The 16,621-nt window shown below is 37.4% G+C and overlaps 3 protein-coding genes across 4 annotated transcripts; 2 read left to right on the forward strand and 1 right to left on the reverse strand.

Annotated features, from left to right (window-relative positions):
* The first annotated feature begins 1,776 nt into the window (after positions 1–1,776).
* Positions 1,777–6,140, forward strand: LOC311092899 (uncharacterized protein). The gene is made up of 8 exons (XM_084129909.1): positions 1,777–2,041; positions 4,479–4,538; positions 4,646–4,759; positions 4,882–4,959; positions 5,043–5,189; positions 5,300–5,377; positions 5,508–5,585; positions 5,666–6,140. The coding sequence occupies exons 2-8, from the start codon at positions 4,517–4,519 to the stop codon at positions 5,833–5,835; spliced, it is 687 nt and encodes a 228-aa protein (XP_083986035.1). The 5' UTR covers positions 1,777–2,041; positions 4,479–4,516; the 3' UTR covers positions 5,836–6,140.
* A 149-nt stretch (positions 6,141–6,289) lies between these two features.
* Positions 6,290–11,818, forward strand: LOC311092390 (origin recognition complex subunit 4-like). Of its 2 annotated transcripts, XM_084129075.1 has the most exons (6): positions 6,290–7,049; positions 7,515–7,571; positions 7,665–7,741; positions 7,878–7,968; positions 8,384–8,451; positions 11,551–11,818. In XM_084129075.1, the coding sequence occupies exons 2-5, from the start codon at positions 7,521–7,523 to the stop codon at positions 8,444–8,446; spliced, it is 282 nt and encodes a 93-aa protein (XP_083985201.1). In that variant the 5' UTR covers positions 6,290–7,049; positions 7,515–7,520; the 3' UTR covers positions 8,447–8,451; positions 11,551–11,818. The 2 variants fall into 2 exon arrangements, with proteins under 2 accessions (XP_083985201.1, XP_083985200.1); XM_084129074.1 differs by lacking the exons at positions 6,290–7,049; positions 7,515–7,571; positions 7,665–7,741; positions 7,878–7,968 and having other exon boundaries at positions 8,325–8,451.
* A 1,023-nt stretch (positions 11,819–12,841) lies between these two features.
* crygm4 (crystallin, gamma M4) lies at positions 12,842–15,945 on the reverse strand. Its single transcript, XM_084129333.1, has 3 exons — positions 14,954–15,945; positions 14,091–14,330; positions 12,842–13,151 (listed from the first exon to the last, which is right to left on the reverse strand). The coding sequence occupies exons 1-3, from the start codon at positions 14,960–14,962 to the stop codon at positions 12,882–12,884; spliced, it is 519 nt and encodes a 172-aa protein (XP_083985459.1). The 5' UTR covers positions 14,963–15,945; the 3' UTR covers positions 12,842–12,881.
* Positions 15,946–16,621: the final 676 nt, after the last annotated feature.

A 16,621-nucleotide genomic window follows, 5' to 3' on the forward strand; every position in this document is an offset into this window, starting at 1 on the left:
CACAATTAATTTTTTATTTTATTTTTTAGTAGGCTACTTGCCCGCCCGACCAGCAGATTATCAGCCTCAATTCCCTAAGCAGGAAAAACCCGTTACATTCGACGCCAAACACGCATCAAGAGATTTAGCCTATAGCATGTTCATTGCAATGCACATTCACAATAAAGCAGTTATTGATGTGCTTTGAACAATTTTAACAGATAATTTTGAAAGTGTGTTTTTTTAAATAACTTTAATTCTAAATTAATATGAGCTCATAAAAATACTGATTGCACACCTTTGTCTTTTGTACATTTTCTATCATCTTTACTCGTATTTACTGTTGCACTTTGTCCTGAAACTATTTCATCCTTCTGTATTCTTATAGCCTATGTGCAGTCATGACTTATGATGAGATTTAGAAACATCATTTAAAAGAGTTTAAGATGCAGTTTAGTCTGTCATGAGGCAGAAAGCTGCTACAACTGCTCACATATATAGTAAAAACCAGTTAATTATGTAAACTGCTACAGTAAAGCATAAACTCACCCACGAATGTCCAGAGATTTCTTGCCAATAGCAGTTTCTTGGAGATACCCCTCGCTGCAGCCTGTAGCACGATGTATTTTCTGACCGCAAATTTTTAGACACTAACTCCTCCTAGACCGTTCAAGCTACATACTCCAAACTCGGGTCAGACCTTCATACTGTTCTGACTTGGTGTGCTATATCTTTTCAGACTGATTTGACTTTCAGATTTCTTAAAAATTAATATTAAAAATCATAAAAACCCCATTGACTTTCATTGCAGACTGCTCAAATTGAGCCAAGACTACGGTGGCCCATTAGTGCACAACCCAAAAACTCAAATCTAAATTCTCTGAAGCCCTGGACTCAATTAAACTACCATTCAATGTACTTATAAACTATCTATCTATCTATCTGTCTGTCTATCTATCTATCTATCTATCTCATCTTTCTTTCGTTCTAACTAATCTATATATCTTTCTAACTAACTTATCTATCGTTCTTTCTTTCTTACTAATCTATCTATCTTTCTAACTAACTTATCTATCTTTATTTCTTTCTAACTAACTTATCTATCTTTCTTTCTTTCTTTTTAACTAATCTATTTTTCTATCTAACTTATCTATCTTTCCTTCTAACTAATCTATCTATCTTTCTAACTAACTTATCTTTCTTTCTTTTTTACTAATCTATCTATCTTTCTAACTTATCTATCTTTCTTTCTTTCTTTTTAACTAATCTATCTTTCTATCTAACTTATCTATCTTTCCTTCTAACTAATCTATCTATCTTTCTAACTAACTTATCTTTCTTTCTTTTTTACTAATCTATCTATCTTTCTAACTTATCTATCTTTATTTCTAACTAATCTATCTATCAATCTTTCTAACTAACTTATCTATCTTTCTTTTTCTTTTTAACTAATCTATCTATCTATCTTTCTAACTAACTTATCTATCTTTCTTTCTTTCTTACTAATCTATCTATCTTTCTAACTAACTTATCTATCTTTCTTTATTTCTTACTAATCTATCTATCTTTCTAACTAACTTATCTTTCTTTCTTTCTTTCTTTCTTACTAATCTATCTATCTTTCTAACTAACTTATCTATCTTTCTTTATTTCTTATGAGGTTATTAAAACAGTAAGTCCCGCCCCTCGACTGCCAAAAATAAAAGTGTTCGATCGAGCAAAATCAGCAGGCAAGAGGAAATCAAGTGCGAGAGCGTGGGGAATGATCAAGCGCGCGCGCGAGGGCTTGTATTCCGTGCAGAGGAGATGTCATGCGCGCGCGCAGGGTTTGAATGAGCTCGCGAGTTCCCGTTTCCTCGCGTGTAGATCTGTTATCCTCTCGCGGAAGTCATTTACCTCGCGCGCCAGCATCAGTTGTGCGCTCGTTTATTATTGGCATTGAATTGCCGCCATACCCCCCTCCATCCAGTACGTATTGGAACATACGTCATCGTGCTACAGGCTGCAGCGAGGGGTATCTCCAAGAAACTGCTATTGGCAAGAAATCTCTGGACATTCGTGGGTGAGTTTATGCTTTACTGTAGCAGTTTACATAATTAACTGGTTTTTACTATATATGTGAGCAGTTGTAGCAGCCTCCTGCCTCATGACAGACTAAACTGCATCTTAAACTCTTTTAAATGATGTTTTCTAAATCTCATCATAAGTCATGACTGCACATAGGCTATAAGAATACAGAAGGATGAAATAGTTTCAGGACAAAGTGCAACAGTAAATACGAGTAAAGATGATAGAAAATGTGCAAAAGACAAAGGTGTGCAATCAGTATTTTTATGAGCTCATATTAATTTAGAATTAAAGTTATTTTAAAAAAAACACACTTTCAAAATTATCTGTTAAAATTGTTCAAAGCACATCAATAACTGCTTTATTGTGAATGTGCATTGCAATGAACATGCTATAGGCTAAATCTCTTGATGCGTGTTTGGCGTCGAATGTAACGGGTTTTTCCTGCTTAGGGAATTGAGGCTGATAATCTGCTGGTCGGGCGGGCAAGTAGCCTACTAAAAAATAAAATAAAAAATTAATTGTGGGTGGTTGAGAGTTAAATTATTAATATGTTGATTTTAATAAAGACACGGAACTCTAATTTCGCGGGGAAAAGTTAAAAACGCATTTGACGAACATCACTGTTTTACTTTCGTTTATCCGGTTCGTGAACGAATTATTCTTTTTAACCGATTCTTTTAGTGAACTGGTCGAACTAGTTCACCAATTTGGACTGAACCGTTCTGAGGATTTCCCTTCTCGAGTCGGCGCTGATCCACAGTTTCTAGAGTTACTTACATTCGTTTCGGAGTATTTCTCTTCAGTGAAAACCAGTCAAGGAAACACGTGTTTAGAGCACCTGCTAATATTCATCTTATAAAACACAAATGAAAAACCCACATGAGATATCCTCTTGTCTTGAGACCCAGAAAAAAAAAAAAAATCTTCAGAAACGCACTGTTCGCCATGATGATTTTGAACTGCTTGAAATTTGATTGGAATCACATAAAAAGGGAAAATACAGTCCAGTGCAACATGTGCAGCGCAAGTCTGTCATATAGGCTACATAAAATTGTAATCAAACTCTCAAAAATTCTATAGAAATTTGTATTTAGATTTATCAGCCAATATATCGGTTATCTGCTTTCAAATATAAAGAATTATGGTATTGGAAAAATGATTTCATAATGGGTAAAAACAATGTTTGTTTGTTTTTAAATCACCAATCAATTTTTAGGTTTCAGGATTTTATATACCAAACTTTGTATAAAGATTCTCAAATATGTTATGAAAGATATAACCAAATGATTTGATGTACTATTTTTATTTATGCAATATGTGTGTCAAATGGCCATAAGCGGGTTTTCCCATTTATACATTGTATCTAATTTGCATATTAATGTGTATTTGAGGCAACATAATGAAAAAAGAAGCCTAATAATGAGATTTTTATATTATCTGATATTTCATAGGAATAATTTCTTTCCCTATTCACTCGTGTCTCCCAGAATGCCTGATAAACATGATTTAAGTCCTGTGTCTCTACATTGTACACTGTCTTTTTTTGTAACATAAAGTCATATTTTGATCTGAAACCCCATAACATTTCCTGAGATGCTTATTTATGACAAACAATTCAAAAGTTAGTCAGATTTAAATGATAATAATTACAAAAATATGATCATATTTCCATAAGAGTGTTGCTTGATCTCTAAATTAATGTCAGTCATTTGTAAAGTCCAAGGAAAGGCAGTTTTCACTGTGAAACTTCCAAACATTTGCTATCTCTGAATGTGCTCTTTATATATGATGTGATATGTATGATGTCAGAGAAATTCACAAAAAAATAAAATAAAAGTCTATTTCTGGTTCCCAGGAGGATATTGCTTTATAAATTTAACAGATTTAACTAAAAATATACACAAGCTTAACAGAAATGATTCTGATAAGAGTGTTTTCCAACAATGATGTAATGAAACAGTGATCATTTAAGGTTGAAGGGAGTAAAGCCAGTGTTTAGGCTTTAAGGAAATGTCATTTTGCCAAAGAAAAACTTATTTTAAATAAATGTTCATTTAAAGCCTACTTCAGTGTGATATGTTAGCATGTTTAACTCTAACACACATTGCGAACACACCGCCCAGACAAGACAGTCATAAGGATTAATTTACCAGGGTAAAGTATTGTTCAAAGCTCACAAACACCATAAACGGCATTAATGAAAGTGGTTTAATACAGAAATAAAGGAAAAATGTCCTAAACATGGTAAACTCATAATGACTGCAGTGTTTCTGTTCTCGGTGAACCCAGAGCTAACAAACTAATCAATCATACTACACATTAGCATAATAAGTGCTACAAAATAGTTACGTCTTTTATGATTAGGCAAGATAAAATGTCTGTGTGTATTCAGCGAAACCTGTAGAACCGACTGTGTGTTTTCTTATCAGTTTCATGAAGAGCAAAAACAGCTTCACACACTGAGATCATGGCTGATACACATCCTAAAGGTAGGTCAATCCTTCTGTGTGATTCATTTATACAATAAAATAATATGATTAGACACCATTATGGAATAATATTAATTACATGAGAATCATTGTGATTTCTTCACAAGAAAATAAACCGACTGAGAAAAAGGACGAAGATGAACAGGAACAAGAACAAGGAAGATCATATTCTGAACATGCTCTCAGACCGATTCATCCGATACAGAGTAATCCTCCTGACAGTGAGTATTGTACTGTGATCATGGGCGCTACACCGTCATGCAATACTGCAACATTTTCTGTGAATGTTTTTTTTTTTTTTAAATATATTTTTTTTATTTGACACCATTGATGAATCTACAAGATGATGAAGAGACTGTGATAAGAGAAAGACGTGAGGTCAGGCGGAGACGTGGAAGTCTTGAGATAATGCCTCCTAACAGTGAGTATTGTACTGTGATCATGGGCGCTACACCTTCTTTTCTTTCAATGTTTTTTTTTATTTTTTTTTTTAATATTAATTAGATGAGAATCATGAGGATTTCGTCATGTCACAAGAAAATAAACCGACTGAGAAAAAGGACGAAGATGAACAGGAACAAGAACAAGGAAGATCATATTCTGAACATGCTCTCAGACCGATTCATCCGATTCAGAGAGATCCTCCTGACTGTGAGTATGTTTGTACTGTGATCATGGGCGCTACACCTTCATGCAATACTGCAACATTTTAAATATTTTAAATATATTTTTTTATTTGACACCATTGATGAATCTACAAGATGATGAAGAGATTGTGATAAGGGAAAGACGTGAGGTCAGGCGGAGACGTGGAAGTCTTGAGATAATTCCTCCTGACAGTGAGTATTGTACTGTGATCATGGGCGCTACACCTTCATGAAATACTGCAACATTTTCTGTGAATGTTTTTTTTTTTTTTTTTTTTTTTTTTTTTTAATTATTATTTGACACCATTGATGAATCTACAAGATGGTGAACAGATCGTGATGAGGGAAGTACGTGAGGTCCAGCGGAGACATGAAAGTCTTGACTTCATTCCTCCTGCCAGTGAGTATTTCTCCACTAAACCTAAAGCTGTTCTCTCAATTACTGAAGCACTGATTAATGTGTGTTACTTTCTTTTACAGTGAGAAATGACAACAACATCGACTTCCCAAAATCATTTCTGATAGTGATGGTTGTAGTTGGAGCTCTTGTTGGTGCAGTTATTGGAGGTCAACATCATGGATCTGGCATTGAAATAATCTGGGGTGCTGTTGTAGGGTTTATACTTGCAAAATGTATCAATCTATCATGACAACATTACTTCAGACATACGTGCCATCCTGCAAGTGAACAGCGCCTTATGGTGCCATGATCCCAAAGAGGCACAAAATCACTTTCACGGACCACTTTTTTAGTGGCAAGTCAGACAAATCTCTTTTTCTATCAGTTGACAGAATAATACCAAAGCATCTGCTAAATGTAATAATAACATAAGTCTCAAGCAGTTTCAACTTTTCTAGTTATACGTGAATTAGCAAGATTTTTTTTTGTCAGTTTAATATAATTTAACTTGAAATGAAGTTGATTGTACTTAATAAAGTACTTTTGTACACATTGTACTTTTTTTTATAGTGTTCATTTACATTCCAATATTCCAAGGTCGGAAGGCATCAAGACACGTCATAATGTGATGTTAGTTAGACGATAGTGAAGGAGGAGAGAGGGTGACACTTTGAAAGCACTTAGCTTAGCCCAGTATATTCAATGGAATCTAGCAGCAATGAATTTAAAAGTGACCAAACACATCAATGTTTTTTCCTATTTAAAAACAGTTACACGAGTAGGCTAGTTATACGACCAAGTATGGTGACAAAATACAACGTGTCGCTTTTCTAAGCGGGTTAAAAAGGATAACTATAATGTATGGCGGAATAGCACTTTTGGGAGTACTTCGACTCGGCGCAGTAAAAAGTCACGCCTGATCCTCTTCCTCTCACTTCTGTCAATAGTGGAAAGAGGATCAGGCATGACTTTTTACCATGCCTAGTAAGCAGATACAGATAAGGATTTGGAAAATATATTGACATTTAGGCTAATGGTATTTCATTGCAGTTTAATGGTAAATCATTCATCAGACACGTGTCATAAACAATGTCAGGCCATTACATTTCTGGATCTAATTGCTACAATCTAAAGAGTTCAAGAATGGAACTAAATTCATTAGATTCACATTATTACATTCTCTTCTGTTGATTCCCATTTGTTTGTGCATTCATCCTTTATGCATTTATTAAATGTAAACTATTTACGATACAATGTACAATATATCGAGTAGGTGTAATATAGAGTAGGTGTAATATCGAGTAGGTGTATACAGTATATGAATAGGTTAAAGTGCTTAGTAGTGAGGTTCAGTTTTGGGCCGCACAGCGCCTCTTGTGGCCACCGGAAATACAAGCGCTGTGTCCCGGAAACACGCGGGGCAGCAGAAACTGGTAGTGGCGCGAAATCTCTGGACATTCGTGGGTGAGTTTATGCTTTTAATGTTGCAGTTTACATAATTAACTGGGTTTTACTATATATGTGAGCAGTTGCAGCAGCCTTATGACAGACTAAACTGCATCTTAAACTCTTTTAAATGATTTTTCTCATAAGTCATGACTGCACTAGTTTCAGGACAAAGACAACATGAAGTGCAACAGTAAATACGAGTAAAGATGATTGTGCAAAATACAAAGGTGTGCAATTACTAATTTTATGAGCAATTATTAATTTAGAAATAATACGGAATATTTATTTTTTTGTAAAATTTTGTCAGGGCCTAAAAATAAAATACCCTATCCGATTTGGTCTGTAACTGTATATTTATCTACTGTAATGTTTGCTGTATATTTGTCCAACATACTGTTTTTTGCATGTATTTATAATAGTTGCAGTCAGATGTGTGTAAATATCTGCACATTATTAACTGAGATGTGTTGAATGTTTCAGGTGAAGATGAGCAAGCGCAGATCCGCCGCTCTCACTGAAGCTCAGTGTGTGTCTCTGGTCCGTCAGTGTGTATTACAGTTCCTCATGAGTGTGTTTCTGCAGTTAGTGTGTGTTTAATCGTGTTGTGATCGTGTTTAATCGTGTGTTCAGGCTCACAGGATCCTGAGAGAGAGACTGTGTCATCAGAAGCTGCCGGATCAACCCTCGGGTCTGGACTCACAGCACAAGTGTGTTCATTACACAATATCTGTGTGTGTGTGTGTGTGTGTGTGTGGATTCTAACGCTTTGTGTGTGTGTGTGTGTGTGTGTGTGTGTGTGTGTGTGTGTGTGTGGATTCTAACGCTGTGTGTGTGTGTGTTCAGGCACTTGCTGGAGCTGTTAAGACGCACTGCTGTTCATGGAGAAAGTAACTCTGTCCTCATCGTTGGTCCTCGAGGATCCGGTAAAACTATGGTACGACACATCTGAGATATAAAGGAACACGCCGACTTTTTGGGACTTTATCTTCTTCCCCGTATCCCCCAGAGTTAGATAAGTCCACACACACCCTTCTCATCTCTGTCCGCTCTGTAACTCTGTCTGACGCACACCCCGCTAGCCTAGCTTAGCACAAAGACTGGAGGTAAATGGCTCCAGCTAGCATACTGCTCCCAATAAGAGACAAAATAACACCAACATTATTCTATTTACATGTTGTGATTTGTATATCAGCGTGTGCGAATAACAAGGTCACATGACACACAGCCGTCTTCTAACCGTATACATACTGGGAACTATATTCTCAGAAGGCGAAGCGTCCTCCTGCTCATCTAAAGTGGAGATTGTGTGTGAATGTTCATTCTCAGCTCAAGTTCTGTCGTTCCCTCAGAGTTCAAGAAGTTCATCCAGAGGAAGTCTCACTCCATCCATAAGTTTGAGAAGCCTGTGGTGATGAAGGTCAGTGAGTGCTTCATCTGCAGACTGTCAGCCTGTTCAAACATTAATAACTCAATAAGTTCATACTAACTTAGCGCTGTGGAAATCTACAGTACGGGTGTTTGTTGGTTTGATACACGTGTGCAGAACGAGTACAGTGGTGTTTTAACCACTGCACACACACAACGGTAAATATTTTAGATTAAGGTTTGAATTATTGCGCTCCTCTTCTAATGCTCTGTCTATCTGATGCTCATCTGAGATCAGGCGTTTATTTCATTCAGGATACTCTGACTGTGCTGTGTTTGCAGTATCCACACTTTAATGCGTTTACCTGTGTGTGTGTCTCTGTGTGTGTGCGTGCGTGCCTGTGTTTGTGTCTCTTTCTCTGTGTGTCTCTGTGTGTGTGCGTGCGTGTGTGCCTGTGTTTGTGTCTCGCTGTCTCTTTCTCTGTGTGTGTGTGCGTGCCTGTGTTTGTCTCTTTCTGTGTGTGTGTGTTTTTGTGTGTGTGTGTGTGTGTGCGTGTGCCTGTGTTTGTCTCTCTTTCTGTGTGTGCGCGTGTGTGTGTGCCTGTGTGTCTCTCTGCGTGTCTCTTTCTCTGTGTGTGTGTGTGTGTGTTTGTGTGCATGTGCGCGTGTGCCTGTGTTTGTGTCTCTCTGTGTGTTTTTGTGTGTGTGTATGTGTGCGTGTCTGTGTTTGTGTCTCTTTCTCTGTGTGTGTGTTTTTTTGTGTGTGCGTGCCTGTTTGTGTCTCTTTCTCTGTGTGTGTGTGTGTGCACGTGTGCCTGTGTTTGTGTCTCTCTGTGTTTTTGTGTATGTTTGTGTGCATGTGTGTTTTTGTCTGTGTGTGTGCCTGTGTGCGTGTGTGCGCGTGTGTGCGCGTGTGTGCGTGTGTGTGCGCGTGTGTGTGTGCGCGTGTGTGTGTGCGCGTGCGTGTGTGTGTGCGTGTGTGTGTGTGTGTGTGTGTGTGCCTGAACTACGAACAATAAAAACTGAGGGTCGCCGCCTAGAAAGACTATACAGGAAAACTGGACTCATCGTGCACTCTTTGGCTTTTAAAGAACACTTGCTTAAGTACCGTACAGCCCTTAACGACGCAAGATCCTCTTATTTCACCTCTACCATTAGGAATTCCAAGTGCAGGCCCAAATCACTCTTTGCAATGGTTAACAAACTCACAAATCTACCACAACGGGCTATTTCGGGCTCTGTAAAGCTGGTAAATAGCTTTTCTCAATTCTTCTCCGATAAATTGAAGTCAATCACTGCATCCATTATCAAAAACACTCCTCATATAAGTGACTCAAATGTTCATTTACAGTTAGCTGCTTCCGCTCACTCAACAAGCTATCTCTCTGCTTTCACTCTAACTACTCCTGCTGCCATAAGTGACCTAATTGTGACATCAAATTCCACATCCTGCCGGCTTGATCCTACACCTACTGTTTTGCTTAAGTTGTGTGTGTCCGAGGTTGCACCCTTCTTAACACACATGATAAACTGTAGTTTGGCGTCTGGCATTGTTCCAGCAGAATTAAAAATGGCTGCGGTGACCCCCATTCTTAAAAAACCAGGCCTAGACCACCTAAATATGGACAATTACAGACCAATATCCAACTTAACATTTTTAAGCAAAGTCCTTGAAAGGGTTGTTGCTTCACAAATGCGATCACATTTGGATGGTAATGGTCTTTTTGAACCTTTTCAGTCTGGTTTTCGCCCATCACATAGCACTGAAACTGCCCTTCTTCGGGTGGTTAACGATATTCTTTTGTCCATGGATTCAGGGCTGATAAGCATCCTGATGCTCCCTGATTTAAGCGCTGCTTTTGACACAGTCTGCCATGAAATAATGATCTCTAGGCTTTCTGATATCGGCATCACTGGCTCTGCTCTTTCCTGGCTCATTTCCTACATCAGCGACAGAAAGTATTACATCACTATACAAGGGTTTAGATCTGCCACTGCTTCACTTACACAGGGTGTTCCTCAAGGTTCGGTTCTTGGCCCGCTATTGTTCATCATCTACATATATCCACTTGGTGACATCATACGCAGGCATGGACTTAAATTCCATTGCTACGCTGATGACATTCAAATCTATCTTACCACCAGTTCCGATAGGCCATGTTTGCCTGACTCACTCACTGCATGTATCAGGGACATCAAGCATTGGATGTCCTTGAATTTCCTCAAATTTAACGATAAGAAAACCGAGATATTAGTGATTGGTTTAACTGCCTCAGTCAAAAGGATGGACCAGTCCTTTGATATTGATGGAATTCACGTTAAGCCTTCGTCATCAATTCGTAACCTTGGTGTCTTATTCGATCCAACTCTATCTTTTGGCTCTCATATTTCTTCTCTTGTTAAAAACTCTTTTTTCCATCTTCGTAATATTGCTCGTCTACGATCTTCTCTCACTTTAGCCGATGCTGAAACATTAATTCATGCATTAATCACATCACGCCTGGACTATTGCAATGCCTTATTTCTTGGTCTTCCCAAAAAACTTATTTCAAGATTACAGTATGTTCAAAACTCTGCAGCAAGAGTTCTCACCTCCAGTAGGCGTTCTGCTCACATTACTCCTCTGCTTCATGAACTTCACTGGCTACCTGTGGCATCACGTATCCACTTTAAGGTATTGCTCTTAACGTTCAAAGCATTAAATGGTCTTGCTCCCCAATACCTGTCTGACCTACTCTACCCTTACCGCCCTGCCCGGTCCCTTAGATCAGCTGGACTTGGTTTATTGTCCATCCCTCGTTTCCGGCTGTCTACTGTAGGTGGAAGGTCATTTAGTGTTAATGCTCCTCAATTGTGGAATTCGCTACCTCTTACACTACATAATGCCTCATCTGTGGCTACTTTCAAGACCCAGTTAAAAACATATCTATATAACATGCATTTTGGATAATGTGACTATCTGTATCCTATGTGACTGTAATGTATGTGTGGGGGTTTAAATGTATTGTAATGTACAATGTAAAGCGACCTTGAGCTATGGAAAGGCGCTATATAAATAAAACTACTTCTTCTTCTTCTTCTTCTTCTTCTTCTTCTTCTTCTTTTTTGTGTGTGCCTGTATTTGTGTGTCTCTCTCTGTGTGTGTGTGCAGGCGTTTGAGCATCTCCTGCAGCTGGAGCTGGTTCGTCCTGTAGACTCGGGTGTGTGTAAAGTCCAGCGTGAGTATCAGCTGATGAAGCTGATGCTGGAACACACTCAGGTGATGGAGGCGCTGCAGAAATACCCACAATGCCCCACAGACGTCAAGCAGTGGGCGCTCTCAGCCTTCGGATGACACCGCCCTCTTTAACCGCTCAAATATGCACTTTGTAAATGTTTTTGTATAGTTTGTATTTGCAATAAAAAATAAGTTAATATAACTGCTCATTTGTAATGTCTTTGTCCGTTGTCTACGATGTGTAGATGATGTCTTTGTGCTGATGTTTTGAGAACATTATTAAAGACCAGAAATATGATCGAACGTTATTGGAACAGAATCTTGCCAGAACATTTGCTGAAGTTCTAAGAACGTTCCCTTTTTCTACGGCGAACTCTCTTCAGGAGACGGTCAAACTTCACATTTGACCCCTGACCTTCACTGGTCTCTCTTTACAGGGTCAAACTGTGAAGACCTTTCACTGAACCTTTCCCTCATCCTCCCCTCGCACTTTGTAACACATCATTCCCTCGCGGGCCCTAAAATTATACTTAATTATTTTTTTTGTCCAGAAAGCATATTTTATTTCATTTTGAGAATATTTTTTTATGCAATTTTGGGAGATTTTTTGTTGTTGTTTTATTTACCTTTAAATTACTAGATTTAATCAATAAATATTTAGCACATTCCTCACATTCTTTCAACTTAAATTCAAAATTACTCGCAATTTCATCTGTGCATAACCCTTTTAATCCAGCTCAAAGTATCTTACATTGGGAGTGTTTGTCGACCTCTTGTGGAAAGATAATAATATAACATGATATTTCATGACTCTTAAAGCTCTATGTGGGGCAAATGAGCTGTTCTGCTGGGTCCGAAAGTCAGTTTCTCTTCGGTATGGATTCAGATGCACATGTAGACATTATAAAATAATTTTTTTGCAAAATGTTTAGCATTTTTAGTTAGAATTTTGAGCATTTTTCAATGTGAACTGAAGCATTCCATTCATTCCTAAGGGGGTCAAATTGACCCGCGAATGAAGGATTTGTCACTTTTTTTTTTTTAATTTCAACCACAAAACTCCTCAAATCCATTAAAAAAATGTGTGTGGGTATTTGTGGTTCAAGTGTGACTAAAGTCTAGGTGTCTTGGACCCCTCTGATGAACACTCGATACTGATCAAAATGACCCGAGGGAAGGAAGAGTTTTAAATGTGACAAACACAACAAAACGAAAAGGAGTATGTAATAATGAAGGTAATTTAATGGATTGTTGAGTGATCTTGATTAATTGCAGGGGTCAATGATCCTGCGCATGGAGCTGAACCTGAAGCCCATGTCCCTGAAGCTCCTGTACTCTCCGGGTCTCAGGTACATCATTCTGCCCCGGTACTGAGGCTGCTCGAACATCAGCCAGTGGCCGTCCATCACGTGACAGGACCGCATCTCAGCCAGGCGATAACGGTCCGTCATGGACTCGCAGTCATCCGTGACCTCGTGCATCATCCCGCCGAAGTTCTCCCTCTCGTAGATCCTCATCCTGAAGGGTCCTCGGTGCTGCTCAAACACACACACACAGGCACTGAAACACAACAGGTCTGGAGGTGTTGATGTAACACAATGAGAGTTAACACGCATCTTTGACCGAAATTTTTTATATATTTTTATTTTTTACTTTATCGGAATCGTACGAAACTTGGTAAAGCTTTTGGCACTTGCTATGTGAACACAAAAAGATATATCATGGACATGATTCATAAAGGTTAAATGGTCCTGAAAAAATAGTCACACTTGATCTTCTCGCGTCAAAAATGAGCGCATTGCGTTTCCTCTAGTGGAAGCGTTTGGTACTGCAGCCGAACACACTCTCACTGAAAGCTCATTTATGGAGATATCAACTTCAAATTTTGAACACAACTTGTTTAGATTTATGGTTTTGATTTTCTCACAGTTTTAGAGTAAAACATGTTTTTGAAAGTATATATTTCATATAAAAAAAATGCCTAAAAATAATAAACGTAATAAACATTTTTCACTTCACTTTTTAAAACTTTTTTAACTTCAGCAATAATCTGTCAAGTGCCGTTATTAAAAAGAGATCAAACTTCAGTCTGTTGCTCTAAAACATTCAAAATTTACCACAGTTCAAGTTGGGAATTTAATTTTCAGGTCTATGCTCAAAAAGTGAATAAATGGATTATAAATACAGCATAAATATAATTTAGTATCATAAAATCCCCTAAAAATACAAAATATTAAATAAAAAAACTATCGAACTAAGATATAGTAGCCTACATTAATTTAATTGAAATATATATATTTTTTATTTTGCACATATTTGACGGACACAGGAAGAAGGTTAGGGTTTTGATTCGTTCAAAAATGACATATATATATCTTTTTTCAATTAAATTAATGTACTATTTAGTTTGATAATGTTTTTTATATAGTAGCCTATTTCGTATTTTCCCCCTAGCCCAGAGCGGAGCGCTGTACCTGAGGGATCATCCTGCAGGATCTGATGGAGTCGCTCAGGCCCAGTCTCTTGCAGTCGGAGTACTCGCCTCGACGAGCGAAGAACTGGTTCCCCATGTAGTTGGAGCGATCGTAGACCATGAAGCAGCCGCTCTCCACCCGGCAGGAGCTGCAGCGGCTCAGGAACGAGTTGAGCTCCGGGCAGTCGCTGCCCGTCTCGTACGAGCGGCCCTCGAAGTTTCTGTCCTCGTAGAAGATTATCTAGACCAAACACAAACGTGATCGTTTATTAGGAGACCCAGCTAATGTTCTCTCAAAGGAACGAGCAAACGTTTCCCAAGAACTTTTGATATCTGGTCTTTAACTCTTTCCCTGCCATCCGTGTTTTCACTATTATACAGTAGGGGGCGCTGTTACTCATCTTCTGAAAGCGTACAGAGACTCCAGATCAAAAGCAGAAACAAGCGATAGAAGCAAAAATAATGTAAAATAATCTGATTTTTCAGAACGTTTAGAGAATATTAAAAAGTAATGAAGAAAGACCAACTGGAATGTTTCTTTTACCGATTTCATAACCACGAATGCAAACGATAAAAAAAAAACTGGACGACTTGAATGTTCAGAGAACATTGAGAAATAACATTTTCATAATTTAATGGGAACGTTAGCAAAACATTCTCAGAATGTTCTCTCAAAGTTATATGGTCTTTAATAATGTTCTCCCAAAAACAGTATTTATATATTATAGTTTTTAAAAAAAGATATGATTCACATAATGCTTGGAAAATGGTTTCCCATAACCACAACAGTAAGGTTAAATAAATGTAAAACATAATGTTTTCAACATTGCTAAATGATGTTTTGATCAGTGAATGTTTGCTTACCTTGTTCATGGCTGCTTCTGTGCAGGAGTGATCCGCCGCTCCAGCTTTTATACTTGATCAGCTCCGCTATAGCTTTTTGTTATTCAAATAGTCAAAGCTGATGAACAAGCAAGAGAACTTTTCTGTTAATTTCTGCATCTATCACAGGCTTCCAGCTACAAAAACTATTGTGCATCGAATGCAGTTTGTGCCTGAATGTTTTAGAAGATTAATGATCTATTTAGTCCATCATCAACACAATAAGAAATAGTGTCTAACACATCCAGTCATTCAAAATCAATCAGAAAAAAGATATATAAATCCTGCACAATACTCAAATTCATATCGTCACAAAAATGTTTGCATCAGCACCGTTTTACCGAGTAGTGTGTGGGATTTATATATTTCATAATCATTATTATAGATTAACACTTAAAAGTGAGACATTCAAATGATTGAGCACTGACTCCCTCATCCCATCATTAAACCCACTAATTATTGAGGATTTTAACAAAATGCACAAAAATATGTTTGAAAAAAAAAATGAGTTTAAGCATTTCTGTTCTCCTGTTAGTTTTCCTGGATTGCAGCAGAATGTTATGAACTGCAAGAATATTTAAGAGGGTTTAAAAGACTGTTATTCAATAATATATTAATATTCAATAATCTCTATCAGATGAGAACAAAACGTGAGCTGATTTAATCTGAATTGTGTCTTCAGTTCTGCTTATAGCTGAATCACATTTGTTTCGTAACTGATGAACTTTGCAGTGTTGACCTTCACTGAAGTAAACTGAATCAACTTTGAACTGAATTATGACACTAATAACTTGACATGGCACATTAGAATGAGAAGAAATATGAAAAAACATTGTTTATTAGCTAATCTAAGTGAAGTTTTGAGGGTTAGACTTAAAGTTATTACATGAATTATTAATATTGCTTCATAGTTATGAACTTGATTTTTGTAAAAATGTGTTAGTTGTTTACATCTTTATTTTTAAAACATATATATAGCATTTTGCACCACTTCTGCAGAGCAACCCATATGCTATAAATAAAGAAAAATATAATTTACCATCAGAAATGTGATATATAGCGACTCCTTTCTATGACCATAGGTTGAGATCAGTCTTATTCAAATGATAAATTAATGTGTTTGTGTATCTGAGGCGTTGGACAAAAGAGATGTGATCTGTGCTGATGATGATGATTCAGGGAGATTCTCCATGAGCTGATGTGTGTGTGTGTGTGTGACAGGAGCGCTGAGAACGCTGAAATAGTTTGATCCATCTGAGTGAACACACACAAACAGCTGATCCCACATCATCCCAGCGCTGGACACCATCACCATCACTCCGATCGGCTTCTGTTTGCTGCAGGAAACATTTATTCACATTTATTACTTATGCAGAGTGAGACAAAATTAGTCATAACTAATGCAACATATATCCAAAGTGATTTCATGCCAAGTGAAAATGGCATGAAATTCCAGGACTATTGAGGACTTTTCAAACACTACTTTTTGGTTTCCAAGCTCTACAATCAGAGATCTCACTCATCAAACAATGTTACTTTTTTTTTTTTTTACTCAAATTACAGATATAAGGTATCAAAAATACAACTTACCACAAATTTAAGAATATATATTCTAAAGTTTATAATGGCTATTGTTGTTAAATAAATAAT

This window comes from Abramis brama (assembly GCF_963993115.1).
Source record: "Abramis brama genome assembly, chromosome: 11".
NCBI lineage: Eukaryota > Metazoa > Chordata > Actinopteri > Cypriniformes > Leuciscidae > Abramis > Abramis brama.